Genomic DNA, 21,035 nt, shown 5'->3' with positions numbered 1-21,035 from the left:
GGGGTGGACGTAAAGGACATAGGAGGAGGGGAGGAGAGATAAAACTGGAGAAGAGGCAGAGCCAAGGGAGAGAGGAGAACATGGGGAGGAGAAAAAGTTTCACACTGTGCGTTTACTGTTCTTCACCCCAAGAGAAAAATCCCATGACTCAAAGTGATGGGAGGGCAACAACATTGGCATCATTAAACTGAGAAGCAGGCAATAATAAAAACCCGCTGGGCGTTGTTTGTGTGTGTGTTTCTATGCACACACACTCTTCTTTGTATTTGTATCTGCAGGCACAGAAGGAGCCATTTCTAAGAAGTGAAGATAGAAAACAATACTGAATACTGTAAAGCCTCAAAACAGAACAGCTTGCTGATCTTTACCATTTTTCTTTGAAATAGTTCATTTAAATCCCCTTGGATATCATGCAGACACACAGCAAGGTCTTTTTATGGTCTACTGCAGAGAGAAAATACACATTCTGTACCGATAGGAGAGATGGGAATATTATTTAAGACCCATCTAGCGGTCACCTTAAAAAATAATCCAAACATTTTTCAGTTGTGTGGCGTTAATTTCCACCAACTAAAATCCCAGCAGAGTGAGAGCAGAGCTACTGTCTGCAGTGAAGTCTCAATGACAACGTTGTTTTCCTTTATTCTCTTATTTAAAGCAACGTGATCCTCTAAAAGATCTAACTGAATGTCTGTGGATGAGTGAGTCTCACATTAACAATGACCTTAGCGGCGTCCCAATTCTAAGCTATATACTAATTCTAAGATGGTTTTGAGTATGTAGTGTGTTAATTAAGTATAGACGAGTCAAAACAGGCAGAATTACAACTAAAAAGTGTGCCGTTGATGGAAATTATTATCCCACCGTGCAATGCACAAAGAAATGGAGGAGCTGCTCACAACTGCAAAAACAAATCTAAAATTGTAGCTACAATTTTGGGGAACTTTTTTTGCTGCCTTTTTATTAAATTAAAATGCCTGCAGCATACTCAAGTTGCAGTTTGACTGACATCTGATGAAACAAATTCTATCTAATTTCCTGTAAACTTGTTAAGTAGGTTGTATTATTTTAAACAGACTGCAAAAACCTTGTAGGTTTGCTTGCTACATAAGGGCATGGCAACACTAAACCAGCAGCACTATAGCAGTATACCTGCGAGAAGGCTATTGACCCTTTTTGTTTTGCATTGGGGATACTGTACGTACATACATGTTGCCTTTAATGACCCAACACCACCAGTGCCAATGGCAGACAAGCCAGATAATAGTCTGAACATTTTGTTTCCGTTTTGACACTGACTCTAGTAGGGTAGGGTTTGCTTTTCTTTTCGCTTTAACCAATCAGTAGCAAGTGATTTGTCTCTCTCCAACGACATTTCAGTCAACACAGAAGCTGGGTAGCATTTGCTAAGAGCAGTTAACCTAGTCGATTTTATTTCTGTAAATCAAACATTTGTTTAGCTGCATCAATCCCATCCATACTTTGTCACCATTTCTGTTTAGCTTCTTTTGGATGTAGATAGGAAGGAAGGTAAGAAGATGATGTCTCCAACCAGAGGAAGCAGCTGTTAAAGAGCACAACAGCCGACTGAACAAATCAGATTCAGATGTATAAAACCAGGCAAACGACACATTTCATAATACTAATACTACGCCACTGCATAGGATTAGTATTAAGAAATTTGTCGAAACATACTTCCATATTTCCAGGGAACCGAACTACTATATATTTGGGGCCTTTTCAGCCCACATGAGTTCCCGCTTTATTGGTTGGTTATCAATTATTCACGAGAACAATAAGGAACAGAGATAACATAGCAGTAAGTATCACAGAGCCTGCAGAAAGACATTTTGCTTTATACATTATATATTTTCTTTCATATATGGAAAAAGATAATAATCTTTTCCATCATCTCTCATGAGGAAATTCAGATTCATTGCATACAATCTTATCCCAAGCTAAATTAAATTCTAAGAACCTTTAATAAATTCTATTCCTAAGACTCAACGGTTCCTTAAATTACTAACGATGTACTTAATTATAGCCGATGGTCCCCCTGCGGGCCATGACCGCAGCTCTTAATGGGAAAGGACAGCGTGCTATGTATGAGGTGGCTTTCAGAGCGACGGTGAATATTCTTGAGCCAAAAAAGGAAACGCTCTGTGAGCAACTTGTTCCCAAGCTGCTCTGTCGTCTAATTAACTGAACGGTTGATTTGTATTACACAGCTATTTGTGTCTGAAGGCAGGCAGGGTGGGAAACACAGTTATGAATATGTAAACACATGCATGCACAGAATACATATCAAGAATATTGAGCTGTATTTCAGAGCACAGTGACAAAGCCTAAAATGTAATCTCTGATACAGAAGCACAGCAATTCTCCGACAGTCTTACTGCCGGGCAGAAATTCTGCTGCATGACTCCCCGTCTGCTCGCTTCCCTCCCTCCCAGTTTGCTCTCATTTTCTTGCTTTTACCACTTGCCTCTCTGCCTGCAGACCTGCTTGTCTGGTGCCCGCAGCCCAAATGCTGCAATATCCATGGACCATAGATGGATGTTTAGCAGGCTAAACCTTCACACCTGTTCAAATACACCGACAGCTACAATTACTAAGCTCACAATAATATTAATCTATAGAACATGCACATGCATATCAAACCAAGAGTTTTGAGTACCATTGTTCTCATTTAATGCCTTTAAATTATAAAAAAAAAAAACCCTACACTTATCTAATCAGCTTGATTTTAAGAGGCAACATCATCTTTGCTCCAGGTACAAAAACCTGGATACAGAACAACATTATATAAAAGCACCTTAAAATGTGCTCACTGTCCTAAAATGGATCTCATTTCTGTGAGACTCAAGAGTACCTCATTTTACAGTTCAACTCGTAAAATATTACTGGGGACTTTTCTAAGTGTGATGAGGTAAGGGAGAACAAGTAGGGCACACCTGAAATAGATGTACCAGGTGTGCAGGGAAGTCGCAGAGAGGAGACAGTGAGGCAGAGACAGAGACCTTGTAACAGCTGGCAAAGTCAACAGGGGATGAAGTGGTGTTGGGGGGGTGAAAGAGACATGCCCTTCCTGCATTTTACATATCTGGGAAAGGTTTGCTAATGAGCCCATTAATTACTGCACAAATTCATCTAAATAATGCCCTAATTCACTGGTATTGCAACATTTATTATTAGGTATACTTGTAAAATCTAAAGCATTGCAAGACAATATTATAAATCATTTGTTTCACTGCATTAGAGAAATGTAGTTACAGTTAGAATATTAATACATAGGATATCTGGAGAGACATGGGAACACCTGGTGCCAGTATCAACTTAGTCAAATTATCTGCTTGTGTTTACAAAACTTTACTCAGACTAGAGCATCAAGCCGGAGCACTTTGAGCGAGTATCTAAAAGTGTCATGTATTGGTAAGTTGACATTGAATGCATCGTCAGAGAGCCATACTGTCACATACAAAGTCAAAGGAAAGACACGATTAGATTGAAATTCGCCCGGGCCGCAGCGAATTGACGCGAAGACACGTCTGTGGTGAGAGTTGAACTTTAAATTCAGTTTTAAAATGTGTGTTAATTCTAAAGCTTTATTAATCTGCTTCATAAATGTACAGAGACAATATGAAACAATGGGGACTGGAGGACAATAAGGGAAGTTTCTGGTGAGTTCTGACGTCAGTCTGAGGCTGAGCAGAACAAACACATAGGAGGTAAAGCTAGCTTACAGCTAACGTCTGTACAGTTAGTGCATTGGCTGTTTGGGGCGAATGAACACAAATGGTTCAGCGGTAAGATTTGCTGTCATAGAAATCAAGAAGCAGTTTGGTATATTCTGGTAAATAAACTCTTGACAAGGTGCACTTTATTGCTTTATTCCACAACTTTCAATCGCATCTCACAGCCTTAAAATCACCAGATAACCTTTGCTTGTTAAAACAAATGCATATTCCTCAAACGAAGGTATTGAAAGAAAAGCATCGTTATGGTATTGGTACTGAAACTCAGCTATCATATTGGTCCAAATGACAACTATGTTAAACATATTAGGAACCAGTCATGAGCTTCAAGAACGTACATGAAATAAGTAATAAGTTAAAAGCCTTCGAAACTGCTTATATCCTTTTTTATTATTAACACATTATTAACAGAAATTGGCATCATCTCGACCTGCAACAATTATTTGAATGACATTGCTCTCCTTGTAGCAGAAAATAAGCAGATTGATGAAAACAAAAATTCCTCTGTAGGCTATTATTTGCAAGTGACCAAGTTTGGCTGAGCATATAAATGAAAAGCTCAGTGACTCATGGCTGAGATTCAACTATAGCAGGTTAATAAGTAATGTGTGGCTCAAGGTGTAAAAGCCTGATCGATGCAGCGATGGTAAGAGTGTGTCCTTTTGCATCTCCATCATATAGAGTCATTTGTAGGTGTTATCCAGACACTTACCCAGAAGTTGTTCTTAAAGAAGGCCATCTTCACTCGGAGATTCACAGCGATCTATGAAAAAGTTGGAGCAAAAGACGTTTTAGTGAAGGTGACATTAATACTTTTCTTTTTTTAATGCGACTGATCTCAATGTTCTCCACATCACAGTGGAATGACCTGGAAATATGTCTTTTGGGCTCTTTGTAACGATCTGTAAAATGTTTATCTTCAGCCTTTGCTCTGCCCTCTGACGATACATTGCAGCATGAAAGTCTGCAAATTACACATAAACAAGCTTCCAGAGAGTCCTGACTTTATAAAAATAAAATAAAAGCTCCCTGGACACCTTCAGTGCAGGAAGGGAGGTCCTGAGGGAGGACAGAGGAGAGCTTAACAAATGACTTCAAAAGGATAAACTCTGAGGATGGAGGGAGCTGAGGAAGGAAGCAGAGAGGAGGGGTGATAGGAGAGATGGGGGAGGATGGTGAGGGAATACAGGGGAGGAGAGATAAATCGATGGAGGGACGGAGGCGGAGGTAGCCACCGAGGACATGATTACAGCTTGTGAAACTGGAGGCTGCAGCACCCTGTTATGCTTTAGAGGTTTTTAATACTATTTTACTATGCAAGAAATCACATTGAAGCTCACTGTTAAGCAAATCAGCAGATCAAAAGTCTGATAATAAACTACAAAGTCACAAAGATTAAAAAGAAATCTCAAAAAAAAAAGGACCAAACATGTCTCCTTAACTTTTTAAAGTTTGAGTTGTCATGACTGCAGCGTTTTCATGACTGAGACACTTTTTAATTGGTTGATGTTCAGGAGGGAATACACTGTTGCATCAGCTTTGCATACACCTTCTGATCTCACACACACACACACACACACACACACACACACACACACACACACAGAAATGTGGTCGTGCCCTTTCCAAGAGAATCCTAATGCAAGTGTTTCCCCAGGGCTGCCCTCATACAGGGTTTCTGTTATCTGTTATTCTGCTGACTGTGTGTACGTACACACACACACACACACACACACACACTATTCTCAGTTTGATTATATGTAATTCGGACTACTTATTTAGTGAATCTGTTAGATATTCATAACTTGGGGGGAACAAACATGGGCACTCAATGAAAACTTACAGATACTGATTATCGATGTATATACTGTGCATTTTACTCAACAGTCTATCTTTCGGTATCTCACAATTCGAATCATTTTCGATTTTGAGGTCACAGCGATTAAATTCGAAATCGATTCAGTCAATTATTTCAGTATCTTCTGCAGTCTGCTAATAAAGGCAGTGTTGCAAATGATGGCATGAAGGCAGAGTAAAGAGTGTACAAGTTATATCAACCGATTGCAATAATACACACAGAGGCAAATCTAAGACTGTAAAACTGGTATTTTAATTGTGTGATTTTTCAACAAATCATTCTTGACACAACTTTGACTTGGTGTGTAGGATTACTGTCCATAAGTGTCTATAGGAGTTTTTATAGAAAATAAAAGAAGCTGTGATCTTAGAAGATAAAAATCTTGATTCTTACAGGAGTCCATTTTTTCCCACACCACTATTCAGAAAGTAGCAATGACGCAGCATTCTAGACCAGGAAAAGACAAAACATATACTATATCTTAATGTGAATATAACCAATATGTATATAACATCTAAATTTGATTGATTATGACATTAAGTCCATATATTGCAAAGCTCTGCAGAAAATTTAGGCCTTAAATAATAAACCAAAGAGGAACTTAACTACAGCCAATCAGTGAAGCGAGATTTCTAAAGGTCACCAGACCTCTGCCAATAAATGCAAAATACCCATGCAGGGACAGCGTTTCTCACCAAACCACCAGATGGTTTTCAGGCGGGCAGAGAGAGGGTGAGGGATGACAGAGGCCTCTTGTTCTCTTATTGTGACAGCCTGGTGCAGCATATTGAAACATACTGTAGATCTAAGCTAATTAGTAATTTTGTTTGAATCCTCACTGTTTTGACACAGCACTATCCAGAAACACAGAGACAGAGAGCGGTGTGCACTGGGACCCCATGTGGATAGCAGCCACGGTGGGATGTACAGAAGTAGCTGACATGCAGCATTCACCATCTGGTTCTCACTAAACGTTCAGCTGAAATCAGCTCTGAGGCAAACAAAGCCCAGAGAAGAAGTGGGACACACTGTGACCTTGATTCCTCATGCTCAAGATCATTTTTTATTCAGAAATTAAATGCCTGCACAAATGTTGGTCTTGCTGTGCGTGTCCCCATGCACATATGGTTTAATCACAGGAGCAGTTCCAACCTACTGCAGACACAAACACTAAACAGGTAGATAAATATATGGGATCATTTTGAGTTGCCTCTGTGCATTGCTCTCAGTGTAAGAAAATGTAATTATTGTTATTCTTCCAATAATAGAATATTAGCCTATTATTAAGCACAATAACGTGCAGAGCCTATTTTCTTTTTCTTTTTAAACGAAGGCTGCAGGTCTTCTGTGAGTGCAAATGAACATTGCAAGTATATAATCAGGGCACAGACTGACAGATTAATTCATAGTTTCAATGCTGCGTGTTAGCACTTTTTCAGAAAAACAGTGCCATTTACAACTTATTTGCACAAATTGTACTAAGTCATCTAAACTTAGCGCTTCACAGATTCCATTTCCTCTTAAAATGAAAAAATGACAGCTAATCGGTGGTTTCAAGTGAACCAGGATTCTTAGAAAATCTGTCTGGTCATTGATGCAGAGGTAATCTAGGACAGAGGAACAGACTCCTACACAGAGATCTAGGTTTAATGATCTTAGAAAGGGAAGGGTTGCACCAAAGTTAAAAAGAAAGGCCCAGTAAGTTTCTAATGCAGTAAATTCAGGAAACTTTAAGCCGAAGATGAAACAATGGTCACATAAAAGAACAGTCTTCAGGCTCTTAGGCAGAGCACGTAGCAAGGAGAGGGTACATCTAAAAATGTCTTTATTTAGTCTGATATATCATTTAAAACGTCAAGTGGTTTTGACCCAACAGGATTTTTCTCAGGGTAGAAATAATAAGCGTCCACACGGACATCATGGTGGTGCTGGAGGAAAATCAGTGTCAGAGTCAGAAACAATCAAACATACAATCCATCCAGTAGTTGTTGAGATATTTGAGTCTGGACCAAAGTGCTGGAAAGACTGACTAATGTTGCAATCCCTTCAACCACGCCACTGGCATGGCTACAAATCAAGAACATAAACGATGGGGAAATCTTACTCTTTGGTTTGGAAACAGCTAATCTACTTAATTAAATGCAAACACAAAAAAGACATACTACCCATGTCTTGTTATCCTGTTTCCCGGCCAATCCGTTTACATTCAATCACGCTGGATCGACCCTTGTTTTTTTATGCAAGATGATCATGTATGACAGGTCAAACGGTGACACAAGCAGAGAGAGCGTGGAGCGAGACGGAGCAGCAGCACAGTTACACAGATAGTAAAGTAAGAAAATAAGACACAAGGTTTGAGATGAGGATCATATCATCAACAGACAGACAGTGGTGATACAAGGCAACCAGCGTTATCAATGGTGACACACCAACTGCTTTCTCCTGCTCTCTGCCACCCTCTCACTGCCTGACAACACACAGATGGTGGCCATGAAAAAAAGCTTAAGAAAAAGCAGATGGGAAGGAGTGAAGGAAATTCTCTTACACAGACAAAACACTATCCACAACCTATTTAATTCCTGCAGGAACTAATGGTGCATCCTTTCCACCCATACGAAGCATTTCTGTTTTTATTTCCCTTCTGTCTTTCTTTTGCCATCGAACAAGCTACTGACAGACGTCTCTCTGAAAGATGGGCGGGTATGTCAACACAAACGCCTGCCTCCCCACCACCTCCACCTGCGTCTCTCACTCCTCTGCGAGAGAGAAGAGGTGAGGGAGGTTGGACAGGAATTTCTACCCATGTCACTCCTAGCACTGTCACTGAAAGCGCCAAAGTACAGCTTCCTCCTCTGATTCAAATAGCAAAATAAAAATGGAACTGGGTTAAATGTGATGACACAGCAGAGTGTGGAATAAAGACGCTTCATCTAACCTCCGAACACGCACATTTGTCACGAGCTCAGTGAGAAGAGCAGGAGGTAGATAGAAAATGACACAAAGGAATTGAGCAAAAAAAAGAAGCCGGACAGGTAGAGGTGAAAGAGGAGTGAAGCGAGGTGAGTGGATTGTCTCTGAGATAAAAACACAGCTGTCACACAGAATCAGACGGGTAAATATAAATAAGACTCAATAAGACTTAAGAGAGGAGACAAAAAGTGTAGTAACATAGTGGCAGTGTCTCTAAAACATGCAGCAACAGATTCAGATTCAAATTAAAACAGCACAGAGGGATCATTACAGTTTGGTGTGTTTTATTAGTTACAAATGGTGTCCATCCATTTCAGCTGCTAGTTTTCATTAGTGTTGAAACAATTAGTTGACGGTCAGAAAATTAATTGACAACAATCTTTATAAATTCTTAAGTACTGCGATAACATTTGTTCTGTTAGGCTGCTCAGCACAGCAGTGCTTTAAACTACATGCTAACATCAGTATGATAACATGCATCACAATGCTAACATTCATATTTACCATGTACGCCATCTTTAGCGTGTAAACATACCAACATACTAATTAGCACTAAAAACAAAGCACAGCTGAGGCGATTAGTTTTTTGGTCATAAAGCAAAGTATGGGATAAATTCATAATTTGATTGGATGATGGCACTAAATGAAAAGTTAATGGATCAACAAAGGGGGTTACAATTCACCCTGAGGGATAGAGTAATATCTGTACCATATTTCATGGCAATTCAACCAATTTCACTCAAAATCATAAATGTCAACCTCATGGTGGGGCTACAGGAAAAGTCAGGGGATCACAGATGTCAGTAGGATTCGTCCTCCGGGGAACATGAACGTTTGTTTGTTTTCAGTCGGGACCAAAAGTGGTAGGACTGACCGTTCATTTGAAGACAATTCCCTGGAAACTGTTTCTCACTACTTTGGTCAGTTAATCCCATAAATAATCAACAGATCATTTGGAAATTAAAGCAATCATTTGCTGCACCTCTATACGTTTAAAAAACATCTTCAAAATGGTTATTATTTGAAACACTTCTCAAGTGCATGTGTGAGGCTCTGAGAAAGGCAGGACAAGGGCAAACTGAATTTATGAAGCAACTGGAGGCTTACAGTCTACTGCACTGCAGATCGACTCGTCTGTCCCGCAGTATTAGTTTTAAACCTGATTTGGAGAAGCGTGGAGGAGAGATCATTTTGTGTCAGGCTTAATTTCCCCACCATCACCGCCACCGGAAAGCCTTCTGCAGTCCTCTGCTACATCTCGCAGCGTGGCATGACTCACTGCTGCGGCTGGTAATTTAGAGCAAGACTTCACTGTGGACATGTGGTACTTTCTTTCATGAAAATAAAACCTATGAGTTGATCTGATCAGTCAAGCTCCAACAAGAGCTTTCAGTGCATCTGTACCGATGACATCCAATTGAGTTTCTCCTTTTAATTCACCTGTCTGCATCATCACCTGACTGTCAGCACGAACACATGAACTCCAGGGGGATCTGTAGCGCTGAAGGACTTGACCTTTGGGGACGACATATGGTGAGGCTCAAAAGGTCAATTTACAAACGCTTTAGAGCTTTCAATGCTTTTCAGTCTTCATGTGACCTAAATGTGAACTTTTGCTCACATGACAAGTGCTCATACACAGGGGGGTGGGCGGGGGGGGAAATCATAGACATGTCTGAAAATGAATCAAGAACCATTTTAGGGCTCAAACTAGCAATTACTTTCTTTTATTAATTGATTTGCAGGTAATATTTTCAATTAATCGATTAATTTTTATAATTATAATATCCCTTTCTTTTTACTTGAAATCTTACTTGAATTGTGAATCAATTATCAAAAAAAGTTCTGTCGATTGACTAATCGCTCCATCTAAACAATTACAATAATCAGTTTATCATGTCAATAGTTTATTGAGCAAAAATGCCAAACAATCTCTGGTTCCATCTCTTAAATGTTTACTTCTATTCTTTATCACCTTAATATAAATATCTTTGGGTTTTGGACTGCTACTTGAACACTTTGACATCTTATAAACAAAAAGATGAATCTATTCATCAAAACAACAACAACAGAAGTCAGTCAATAAACTTGTGTATGAAGCTGAAATACAGATCAACTGTCTGCACCCGACCCTGATCTTACTCGATATGCAGTATCCTGGTGGTGACTCATTGTGTCTGTTATGAGGAGAAAGATGATTGCATCAATCAACAACAAATTCAACACCCCCAAATTGTAGGCACAGCCCACAAAGCCAAACGTGTCAACAAAAATACTAAAACCAGAGCCTGCACTTTAACGATGACACACTGGAACCAACAATCACATCAACTTAATGACAGAATTCAACCCTGTACTTAATGACCAAAGCAGCTTCAGCATCACTGCACACAGCTTATTCTCTTAAAGCGGTAAACAGGCTGCTGGGTGAGCGTGTGCCCGAGCCTTCAGTGACTGAGACCGAAGGAGAGAACCAGTGAGACAGCAAACACAATAGATAGGAGGCAGAGAGAGAGACAAGCAGAGAAATAAACACAACCCAGGCTGTCAACTCCCCATTGTCCTGCCCTGAATGTGCTTTTGTCACTGCAGCATACAGTCCCAGTCCAGTCCAGTCTATGACAACGTGCCAGGAGGGCATCACTTCCAAGCCTTGGCATGACCAGCTGTGCGAGAGGGCAAACAGCGTGACAGCAAACACTCTCATAATACACATCAACGTCCATACACAGCTAGAGATGAGTATGTTTGCAGCTGTGAATTAAGACGGAGCAAAGTCTGACACTGCAGTTTATTGTATCTGAGGACAGACAAATTAACAGCTGTATTATTCTCTTCTATTCCAAGTAACCCATAAACACTTAAACTAATTAACTACTCTGATTCTTAAACTTCACTAGTTTAAGAATCAGAAATATACACAGGACATCGAATATTTCTTAAATAATTGGGGAAAAGATATTGTAGCATTGCAAATACACTTTAAAAGAAGTGATTATGAACATCATTACGTAGTCAAACTGTAAACAAAAAACATTATCTAACCTTGGAATCACTGGCAACAACTCTCCACGTTGCTATTAAGCCAACCAACAACACAATTAGGGCGGCAACTAACAATTATTTAAGCTATAATTTAACCTGCCGATTATTTCCATGGTAAACGTTTGGCCTATAAGATGTCCAAAAATAGAGAAGAATGCCAAAGTAACATCATCAAATAGCTTCAAACACTCCAAATCCCAAAGATATTCAATTTACGATCACATACGTACAATCAAGAAGCTGAAATGAGGGAATAGTTGATATTGTTGCTTGAAAAGTGACTTACACTAAAATCGATTAACAAAGTTGTCGCTGGTTGTTGACAAACACTCCCAAAATATTCAATTAAAATGATGTAAAACAGAAACAAACTGCGACTACATCTTAGCTTGATAAATGACTTATGATGAACGGATTAATTTTCTGTTACGACTGATGACGGATGATCCAGCTCTACTCATCTGATAGTTAACTATAAAGCCGGGAGTCTGTCTGTGGGCGGGTGTGTACGTCCTTTGCATAACTCGAGAACCATCCATCCATCCATCCAATCTACTTCGCACTTGGCAGATGTATTGCCGAGGACCCAAGGACGTGCAGTTGGTGCAATTTGGGCGAGAGCAACACGTTCAACATTAATAAAACTTAACAAGCGTACAGCACTCTGTGGACGGAGTATGTTGTCTGCATTTCAGACCCTTTTGCTGTTGGATGCTGGAGTTCTACTAACTTATAACACTAATAGCGTTTCCCCTCAGCAAAACACCTCTGCTTATTAAATCCATGCTCTATTATTAAGGTATTAAATACCTAAGTTAATTGTAATTCACAAAAGGTGTTTCTGACAAGTTCACATATTTCACAAAACCAAAAGATATTCAATTTACAATTAGAGAAAAGCAGCAAATCCTCACATTTGAGAAGCTGAAAGTCAGACAACGTTTGATACTTTTGCTTGACAAATGACTTAATTACTCTAATATTAAAATTGTTGCAGATTCATATTCTGTTCATTGATGTACTAATTGTTTCAGCTCCTATGAATAATAAAAAGATAAATAGGCATTTTTGAAAATAAGAAATTATGAATCCAATTAAGGTTTGTTCTAGGTTATTCACATAATTATATAGCCAACATGTAAATGAATACAGAGTTTAAACCTGTCATTATATTTAAGTTCCCCCTCCTTGTGGCTGTGGTAGATTCATTTTTTAATTAACATAATCTCAAATTGAAATCCCTCTCCATGCTGCTATTAAGCAAATCAACTAAATAATTTTCTTTCTCCTCTAGTTATTACTTTTGGCCTTTAAGCACAGCCGAGTACTAAATGAACCAGTAACCCAGAAATAGATCCAGGACCATTCTGCCCCGGGATCCTCCCATCTGCCATTAGAAGAGACCTTGGCTGGGTTAATTCACAACCTCAGGCACAGGTCGTGGTTTTACACGATTACACAGCCAGGTGTTACCGGGAGTCACCTGAACTTTTGGACTGGTAATCATAATTGTACTTGAAATGTGTTGCACTGTAAATCAAGAGGTCTGAATTGAAAGTGCTGAGAGTTTTGTTTGTGTTTTCAATACGTAACAGGTTAGCTTTACTGTTTCCTGCCTCAGGGTCCTGCCCTGCTTGGCTAAGCAGAGTGAAGGCCTAGCAGCACTCTAGCCTACATATGAGAGGCTACACATGTATAATTAATATTTGTCATTGGCACCACATAATGTGATGTAGGAAAGCCAATAGGGGAGTAGGGTAGGCAGGGTCCCAATAAGTAATAGTAAGAAGATCCATCTGGGTCAGAAGAGAGGAGAAGAGATGTCATCAGGGAAGGGGAAGAGTCCGGCTGATGCATGGCTGCAACTGTGTGCACAGGAATGTTGTTGCTCCATTCAAATATAAATGCAAAACAGGGAGCTCTTTTAATGTACCTGCTTATTTGTCTCTACACACCTTCCACCTTCTTTCTGTCAGCCATAAAATTAATGTCTTGAGAGGAAAACTCGGGCTCGAAAAGCATCAGCTTTAGAGAAGTGTTTGAGGTTTAGTAATTGTTTGTTTGCTGCGAGGAAGCAGCCATGCACCAAAAGCTGGTGTCACCAGAGGTTTGCGCAGTTTTATTTTTACCATGTTCTCAGACGGCCAGCCTCCTGACTTTATGCGATTACCTAAATGACAAACTGTAACTACATATCTCAACTGGAGTGAGTCCAAAGTGTCCCTTCTATAGTTTCAGAGTGCATTTCTATTCATTTTACTGAGATAGTACGGGTGTGCTATATCGTATCGTTCACGAGAATACTTGTAATGGCTAATGTAATCCTATGTGTACATTTGAATTAAGAATTCCCCATTTGACTAGGATAAAGAAAATAAAAACAAACATCAGTGAATCAATAAATATCCAAATCACAGTCCATCTGACACCAACACTGGCTGTCAAATCTTGGGTTCAAAATCGAAAATCCCTCCACTTTGCACATCCTAAGTAAAATTGTGTCAACACTGGAATCAGAAAATAATATCCAAGCTTTGCATTGCATGTTAAGTGCTTTTACAGACTGTCCAACTCCCCTCTAAATGTTCACGTTATCAGAAATGTCTTGGCACTACTTTGAATCCAGTAAACATGTCACACAATGTGGAGTCACTGACAAATTCATGCATCAGCAACATCACAAACAGATATTCAACAAAGTACAAACCAGTAGTGGCTCGTTTAAACACGATTGAGTCTATAGCAATGCTGCTAGTTTTGTGAGGCTGTAATGCTACTAAAGTATTAGTCAAAATGTTATTGCATTCATATAAAGAATCTGTAGGCTTCGGGACAAGATTTTGGCCTCCTAAACGTTCTGGTTTCCATTTGTAGTCCGAGGAATATTGACCGATCACGATTGAGCCGGCTTTGGTTGAATGCAGGCAAACATACATCTTGGAGAGCAAAAGAGGCAGAACACATTGGCCGAAATGCAATCTGGGAACCCATCAGATATCGTTGATGATAGTAAACAATGACTTAGCTTAACATTTGCTTATAAACTGGCTACTTGTGAAACAAACCGGTTGTCCTCGTCAGGTTGCTAATCGGACTGTAAACAATGAGCAGCGCACAGAAAAGGAAGTCTTTGCCTCGATATCTGCAGATAATTCATGGCAATCCATCAAATATTTGTTGAGATATTACTCATTACTTCATCACCATTTACAGAGCCACACCACTATACCAAATATAAACATTCTCGTACTATCTCATTAGCATTGAGGTCCAATCAATAAAGCAAAATGAAAACTAGAAAGCATCTTTATTCAAGCCAGTATACATGTTTGTTTTAAACTAACTTTTGGTCTAAGCATAATCATATGTTTAGATACACATTGGTCAGGGAATGAACATCGATCATCAAGAACTACCCAGCGCCAAATATGACTTGCCAAGATTGTGCCTGTAACCTAAGGAGGTGAGAAAAACAACTGTTCTCCCAACATTGGTGCACTTTCCTTATTTAATGATAGTGAACCCCTCCCTTCACTCTCTTTCTCTCCATCCTACTCATCCTGACTCACTTTCTGAGCAGTCAGCAAGGAAAATGTCTATCTCCCGTTGAAGTCAAAGCACCAGGGGAAACGTTGTTTACGTCTTTGATATCAAAAAGACCAAGAGTAGCAGCACTCAACTCTCAACTCTCAACTCCTGCCATTTGCTTTCAGAGGTAGAGAGAGAAAAACAACACGGGCAGACAGTCCGTTGTAGCACAAGAAGACAGCTGTGCTGCAATGTGAAGATGCAAATACTGTGGCTTGTGCTATAACTGTTGAGAAATGAAACGTCCAACAGGCAGTTAAAGGGGAATTCCAGTCAGGTTTCTTTGGTGCTACCAGACAGCGGTTGCACCTCCTGAAAGTGATGCAATAAACGGTGCGTCTACATCAAAACCCTAAAAACTCACCAAAATGATCGTTCTTAAATTTCGCTTTTAAAGATATTTTACCTAATAAAATACTGGCAAAGTGGAATCATACTACTGGCTGACAAATGATAGACTAGCTGTATTTTAAAGATTTAAAGATTACTTTTAACACATCTTATTGCATTTGATAACATACAATAAAGCGTGACAGGAAATGTTGAGAGGAAATCAGAGATATTGTGGTCAGACAATAAGCATGCAAATAAATCCCCAATATATATTGTTTAACCATAAAAGTTTGAGGCATATTCATAATACAATGTTGACAATTTAAGTTGTTTAGTGTTTGTCATAAAAAAAAAAGGCCTTCCAGTCAATTTGACAGTGATGACAGGCTCCACTGTATTTCATTTTTAGGAGTTGGTTTAACATTACAGGTCATTTAGCAGACCCTCTTAGCCAGAGCGACTTACTTTGAACTAAGTACAGGGACAGTCTCCCTGGAGCAACTCAGGGTTAAGTACCTTGCTCAGGGGTACAATGGTGGCAGCCTGGTATTGAACTCCCGACCTTCTAGTGTTTTGTTTGGAAGGCGGACCACTAGAAAAAGGGACCTATCTGGTAAAGATAGACCCGTATTGATACTGCCTGATATTATGGCACAACACCACAGTGTTGTCAAAAACACAGCAAGATACTACATTTCTATTCAAGACAGGATCAAACTGAATTGTCAAGTTATGGTCCAAAGATCTGTTTATTCTGATCCTGAGTAGAAGTTTGTTTACAAGAGGTGGGGCCAGTGTGTCTCCAAGTTGAGTACTATTCTCCAATGGAGGCAAACAAATACCTGCCATACCTCAAAGAATCCACATAGGGTATCCAGGAATATACACACACACACACACACACACACACACACACACACACACACACACACACACACACACCTGACTGTTTAATGTGATATTATCTGCCAATTTCAGCTCATCACATTGCGGAACATAAATGCCAAAGATATATTCGAGGTAGGCCTAATTCATAAACAGTCCAAAGGAAAGCACTGACAAGTTATTGTCAAGTTTAAAATGTCCAGTGCAGTACATGTCAATCACATCACAATATAACAGGTGTTTTAAACTCTTTAATACCTGTATTAAAATCAAAAATCCTTTCAGGTTCACATGATTGTACAAACTTCTCAAGTACAAATATCCACTACAAAAGCCAACCTGTCTCAGGATGCAGGAGGATCATTTGACCAGTATAATTTAGTTCACAAACCCACTGACAGACTAAAAGTTCACCACCCAACTCCAAAAATGACTCTAAGTAAGCATCAGATGACAGAAAGAGTGGGAGCCAGAGTGTGAAATTAATGCATGTTAGTAGGACTAATATCAAAATTCAGTCCAAAAATTCAGATGATGCTACTTTTGAAACCCTCTATGAATGTTGAGTGAACAATATCTAATAAAGTTTAAATTCTGCTTTTACATCAGGCTATATTTTAAGCTCATACATTTACTTGTCTCTCGTTAAGTTTCTCCTTGTTAGCTAAATATCCTCCGTTCATGTGTCAAACAAACGTGTCTACTAGTGCTGCCAGACAGTTTCAATTCAACAATGTCACAGCCATGCATGACCCACTCGATATTTTTAATAGCTTAGCATTAGCTCAGTCGTTCGAGACAATTTCTGAATTATATTCATGTAACAGAAGGTGGTTAAAAAAAGACAAGGAATAATTATTTACCTGTAAAGACTTTTCCAACAGCGTTTATAGTACATTTTCCATCCCCAGCCACGATCCGAGACTTGCATGCACCCTGAGCGGTCTGATCATAGTAGTAGAAATTCAGCAGGCAGTTTTCAGTGTGCGCACAAACTCCCGCCCAGCTCGACGCCAATTAGCTACCCCGACTGTCAATCAGGGAGGAACGTGTAGTAGGCATAGCAACCATAAAAAAGGCGGGGCTTAGAGAGTATACTTGAAGCCTATTGGGTATTTGTTTCCAGGGCACCGCCCACAAAATACAGAACGTATAAACGAAATGTAAGGGACCTGAAGGACGTGGCTTCTGTATTCTGCCTTTCTGCAACAATATCAAATAAAGCAAAGTTTAGTCATTTAATAACTTATGTAACCCATTTCTAACTTCTCACTGTCTGACAGTAGCATGTATTTTATATAACTATTTGTTCCAGCCCCTCAGTGAAGCTATTTGATGATTAAATTGGTTTTAAATGGATCCCATATAGCCTCACTTATTACACTTATGCTCACTCACAGATCTATACTGTAGGCCTATGCCAATGCAAACACAGTCATGTACAACACATATACACATGCAGACAGTCTGTTGTATCTGTTTTGTTGTTTTTATCCTGGAACATGTCTATCAAATTGTTTGTTTAGTTTTTCAATCTGAATTCATTACAGGCTGCAAACAAACCCCACTGTCATATAAGCATGGCAAAGCAGGCCAACACTTAAGTGATACAATCCCAGATGAGCACAGGCATAACTTGAATCAATCACTTTGAGATACTGCCTTCAGGGCAAAGGTACGGAGTCCCCTGTACAAAGAAAAACATCAATAGAGAAGCATTTTTCCCTGTTTCCATTAAATATTGTAAATACTTTTTAATGAGTATTGTGTTTTTATGTTTTATTGTGTCTTGTCTGGATGAGATATGATGTGTTTTTTATGAGTCCTTTTTAATAGCAGATTTTGCACATGCAAACCAAAAACTAATTTCTGCCTTTTGCATGCAAAAAGTAGAGAATAAAGTGTATTCTGTTCCATCCAAAAGCATGCATGAGTGTTGCAGTCTTCCCATATAACAATGTTTATATGTATTGTCCCTAAAGTTATGTAAACTAACAAATAAATATTTTTTACACTTATTCCATTTAAATACTTTATATTTACTCATCAAATTAAAATATTATACATGTCTTGCACATCATTATGTAGGGTTAATTTCCCCAAAATGTAGCCTTGTATATTATATTTGGTCTGGTTGGAAACGTTTAGATTTATTATAATAAAACTGTGAGTTTAAACAATGTTTGGCTGCACATCATGAGTTTGTAATGACTAACCTGCTAGTGGTTCAGTGGGGTTTTAAAAAGGCAGCATCAGGAGAACATAAGGAAACAGAGCTTCGTATTCCTCCTCAATCAGTGCTCATCTATCATATTGACTTCTGTATATCCATGCAGTCCTCTTGGGACACTAAATAGACCCGTTGTTTACCACCGATACAAAGAGACATGCATATACATGACCTTTTGCATACAGTAACTGTAATTTATAACCACAACACACTGTCTTTGTTCAATTGTTTTGTGTCTTTGGGATAGACTCTTATAGCGTCAGGGTCCCCACTGTACTAGTGTGATAATTATTCACTACATGGCCCTTAAAAGTGATAAAACAAATCTGCAGTTTTGTTTTCTATTATAATGTCACTGTCAGTCAGAATAATCTTAGTCAGAATACAATACTTTTTTCTCGCAAACAAATAAGCATCCTCCTTGATGGCTACAGAGAAATGTATAAATAACCAGTCATTTACAAGCAGAAAGCAGCAAAGAAGTATGTCATTTGCATACATCAGAGTTAGCATTGATTCCGTGATTTGCATGTCAAAAGACATATTAGGACCTACACAATGAAATCTAGCCATTTAAAAGCTATTGAAAAGATGGGTTGGCAATGCAATTCACCACACGTATGCATGTGATACAGCTTGAAGGATAATGAGAGAGCATGTCCATCATATCTGCACAATATATATTTCCGGGCATAAGTGACAGGCAAATATGTACCTCCGAGTCAACCTCCTTATCAAAATGAATTAAGATGGGTGAGATGCTGACAGTCGTCCTGGAGGAGGCTTTGGCAGCAAAATTGGTGAGGTGCATGTTGATTGATAGTGAGGAGGTAAATCAGTTCTCTCCATCAGTCCTTCAATGAGACCTGTAACATTTGGTGGTGCAGTTATGTTTTGCTCTGAAATGTGAAGCCCAGTGAAGTTACTCTGCTGTGGATGATTGGAGGCAGAAAGTGGAAGTTATTTTAACATTAATACATATGATATGATATGATATGTACTGCGCTGGACATTTTTAACTTGACAATAAATTGTCAGTGCTTTCCTTTGGACTGTTTAGAAATTAGGCCTACCTTGAATTGTGTTGCTTATCAGACAGATATATCTGTGATAAGCTGAAATTGGCAGATACTATCACATTAAAGGCTCACTTGGGACACCATCTGCCTTGAGTATATGCCTGTGGGTAGTAATAATAATGATAATAATAAAAGAGCATCAATATTGGATAAGGACTAATTGATAAAGGCACAGTCAAATGAAGACAAACCTCTAAAACGGATTTTATGGTATTTTGTAAGAAAAAAAAAGTAATTGAAGAAAAATAGCTCAATTTTGTGAAAGGATATTAACATTTTGTATTTGGTTGGACCAGCAACCAGGTAGTGGATTTAGTTTAAGTGGTGCTGAATATCTGTGCAAACATTCACAGATTAGGACTTTTTAGACTGAGGTTGCAACTCACCAGTCACAATTGTTTTGAAGATTATTCTAAATGTATAAATGTGGCCATTTCTTTCAAGTAGATGCCACTGGTGTCTTGGTTAAAACTGAAAGCTCTACAACAAGCACAGATGTTATGACTCACTGCTCTTAAACATCAAAGAAGTGAGCAGTGAGAGGCCTCTGCTGGAGGTGTTGATGCAATATTAAAATCTAGACAGGGTGCAACGGATCATAATGTCAAAGACGGTGAGGGTGCACAGCACAAGGTTACAGTTAGAATACATATCCTGTTAAGAATCTGAGATGGTTAAATTCAATTAACATCAGTTTCACCTTCAGACTTGCATTTGGCTGCAGCCAGGAAGGCAACACTTTACTGCAAAGTCACAAGGCAAGATATCTAAGATATCTGTGAGGGTTTGAATTAACACAAGACATAAAGAAAACAAGATTTAGATCATGTAGAGTATTACCTATCCATATGTTAAGTGTAACAGGACATACAGGAGCTTGAATTACAAGCTACGTGGTTATATACAAACTCTATCTTTCTGTATTCAGTCTGTTGGCAGGATCCCTTGCTTCCATCTGTTTACACAAATGAAAAGCAGGATAAACCTTTAATCCATGGAAAAATCTCTCAAATAAAAGAAAATGAGTTTTCAAATTTAATTATGTTTCATCAGTGCCTGTCACCTGTTGGTGTTCCTATTCTTATTCTGCATGAGCGTTGCTTTATACAGCAGCCGATTATCTCTTATTTGTCTCCCTCCAAAGGTCCTTTGTGATTCAATATACTGTAAACTATGTATTGTGACGAGCATTTTCAAAATTTCATTTAGATTTTGCAGATGCCAGATGAAGGGCTTTCAATGGCTGAATCATTTCACAGCTGTGTGATCACTAACTGCCTAATCAAGAACAA

At 39.0% G+C, this 21,035-nt stretch overlaps 1 protein-coding gene across 1 annotated transcript in view; it reads right to left on the bottom strand.

Annotated features, from left to right (window-relative positions):
• The window catches only part of fcho1 (FCH and mu domain containing endocytic adaptor 1), a 54,652-nt gene extending 37,252 nt beyond the window's left edge, over positions 1 to 17,400 (bottom strand). Inside the window, exons 1-2 of the mRNA XM_029430528.1 lie at positions 17,298 to 17,400; positions 4,468 to 4,518 (exon numbers count right to left, since the gene is read on the bottom strand). Of these exons, the coding sequence (XP_029286388.1) occupies positions 4,468 to 4,494 (27 nt within the window). The 5' untranslated portion in view covers positions 4,495 to 4,518; positions 17,298 to 17,400. The remainder of the gene's footprint in view (positions 1 to 4,467; positions 4,519 to 17,297) is intronic.
• Positions 17,401 to 21,035: the final 3,635 nt, after the last annotated feature.

The sequence above is a fragment of the Cottoperca gobio genome, chromosome 4 (assembly GCF_900634415.1).
Source record: "Cottoperca gobio chromosome 4, fCotGob3.1, whole genome shotgun sequence".
Classification (NCBI taxonomy): domain Eukaryota; kingdom Metazoa; phylum Chordata; class Actinopteri; order Perciformes; family Bovichtidae; genus Cottoperca; species Cottoperca gobio.
The sequence above is the reverse complement of the archived record's forward strand: the minus strand, read 5'-3'. Positions and strand labels throughout refer to the sequence as shown.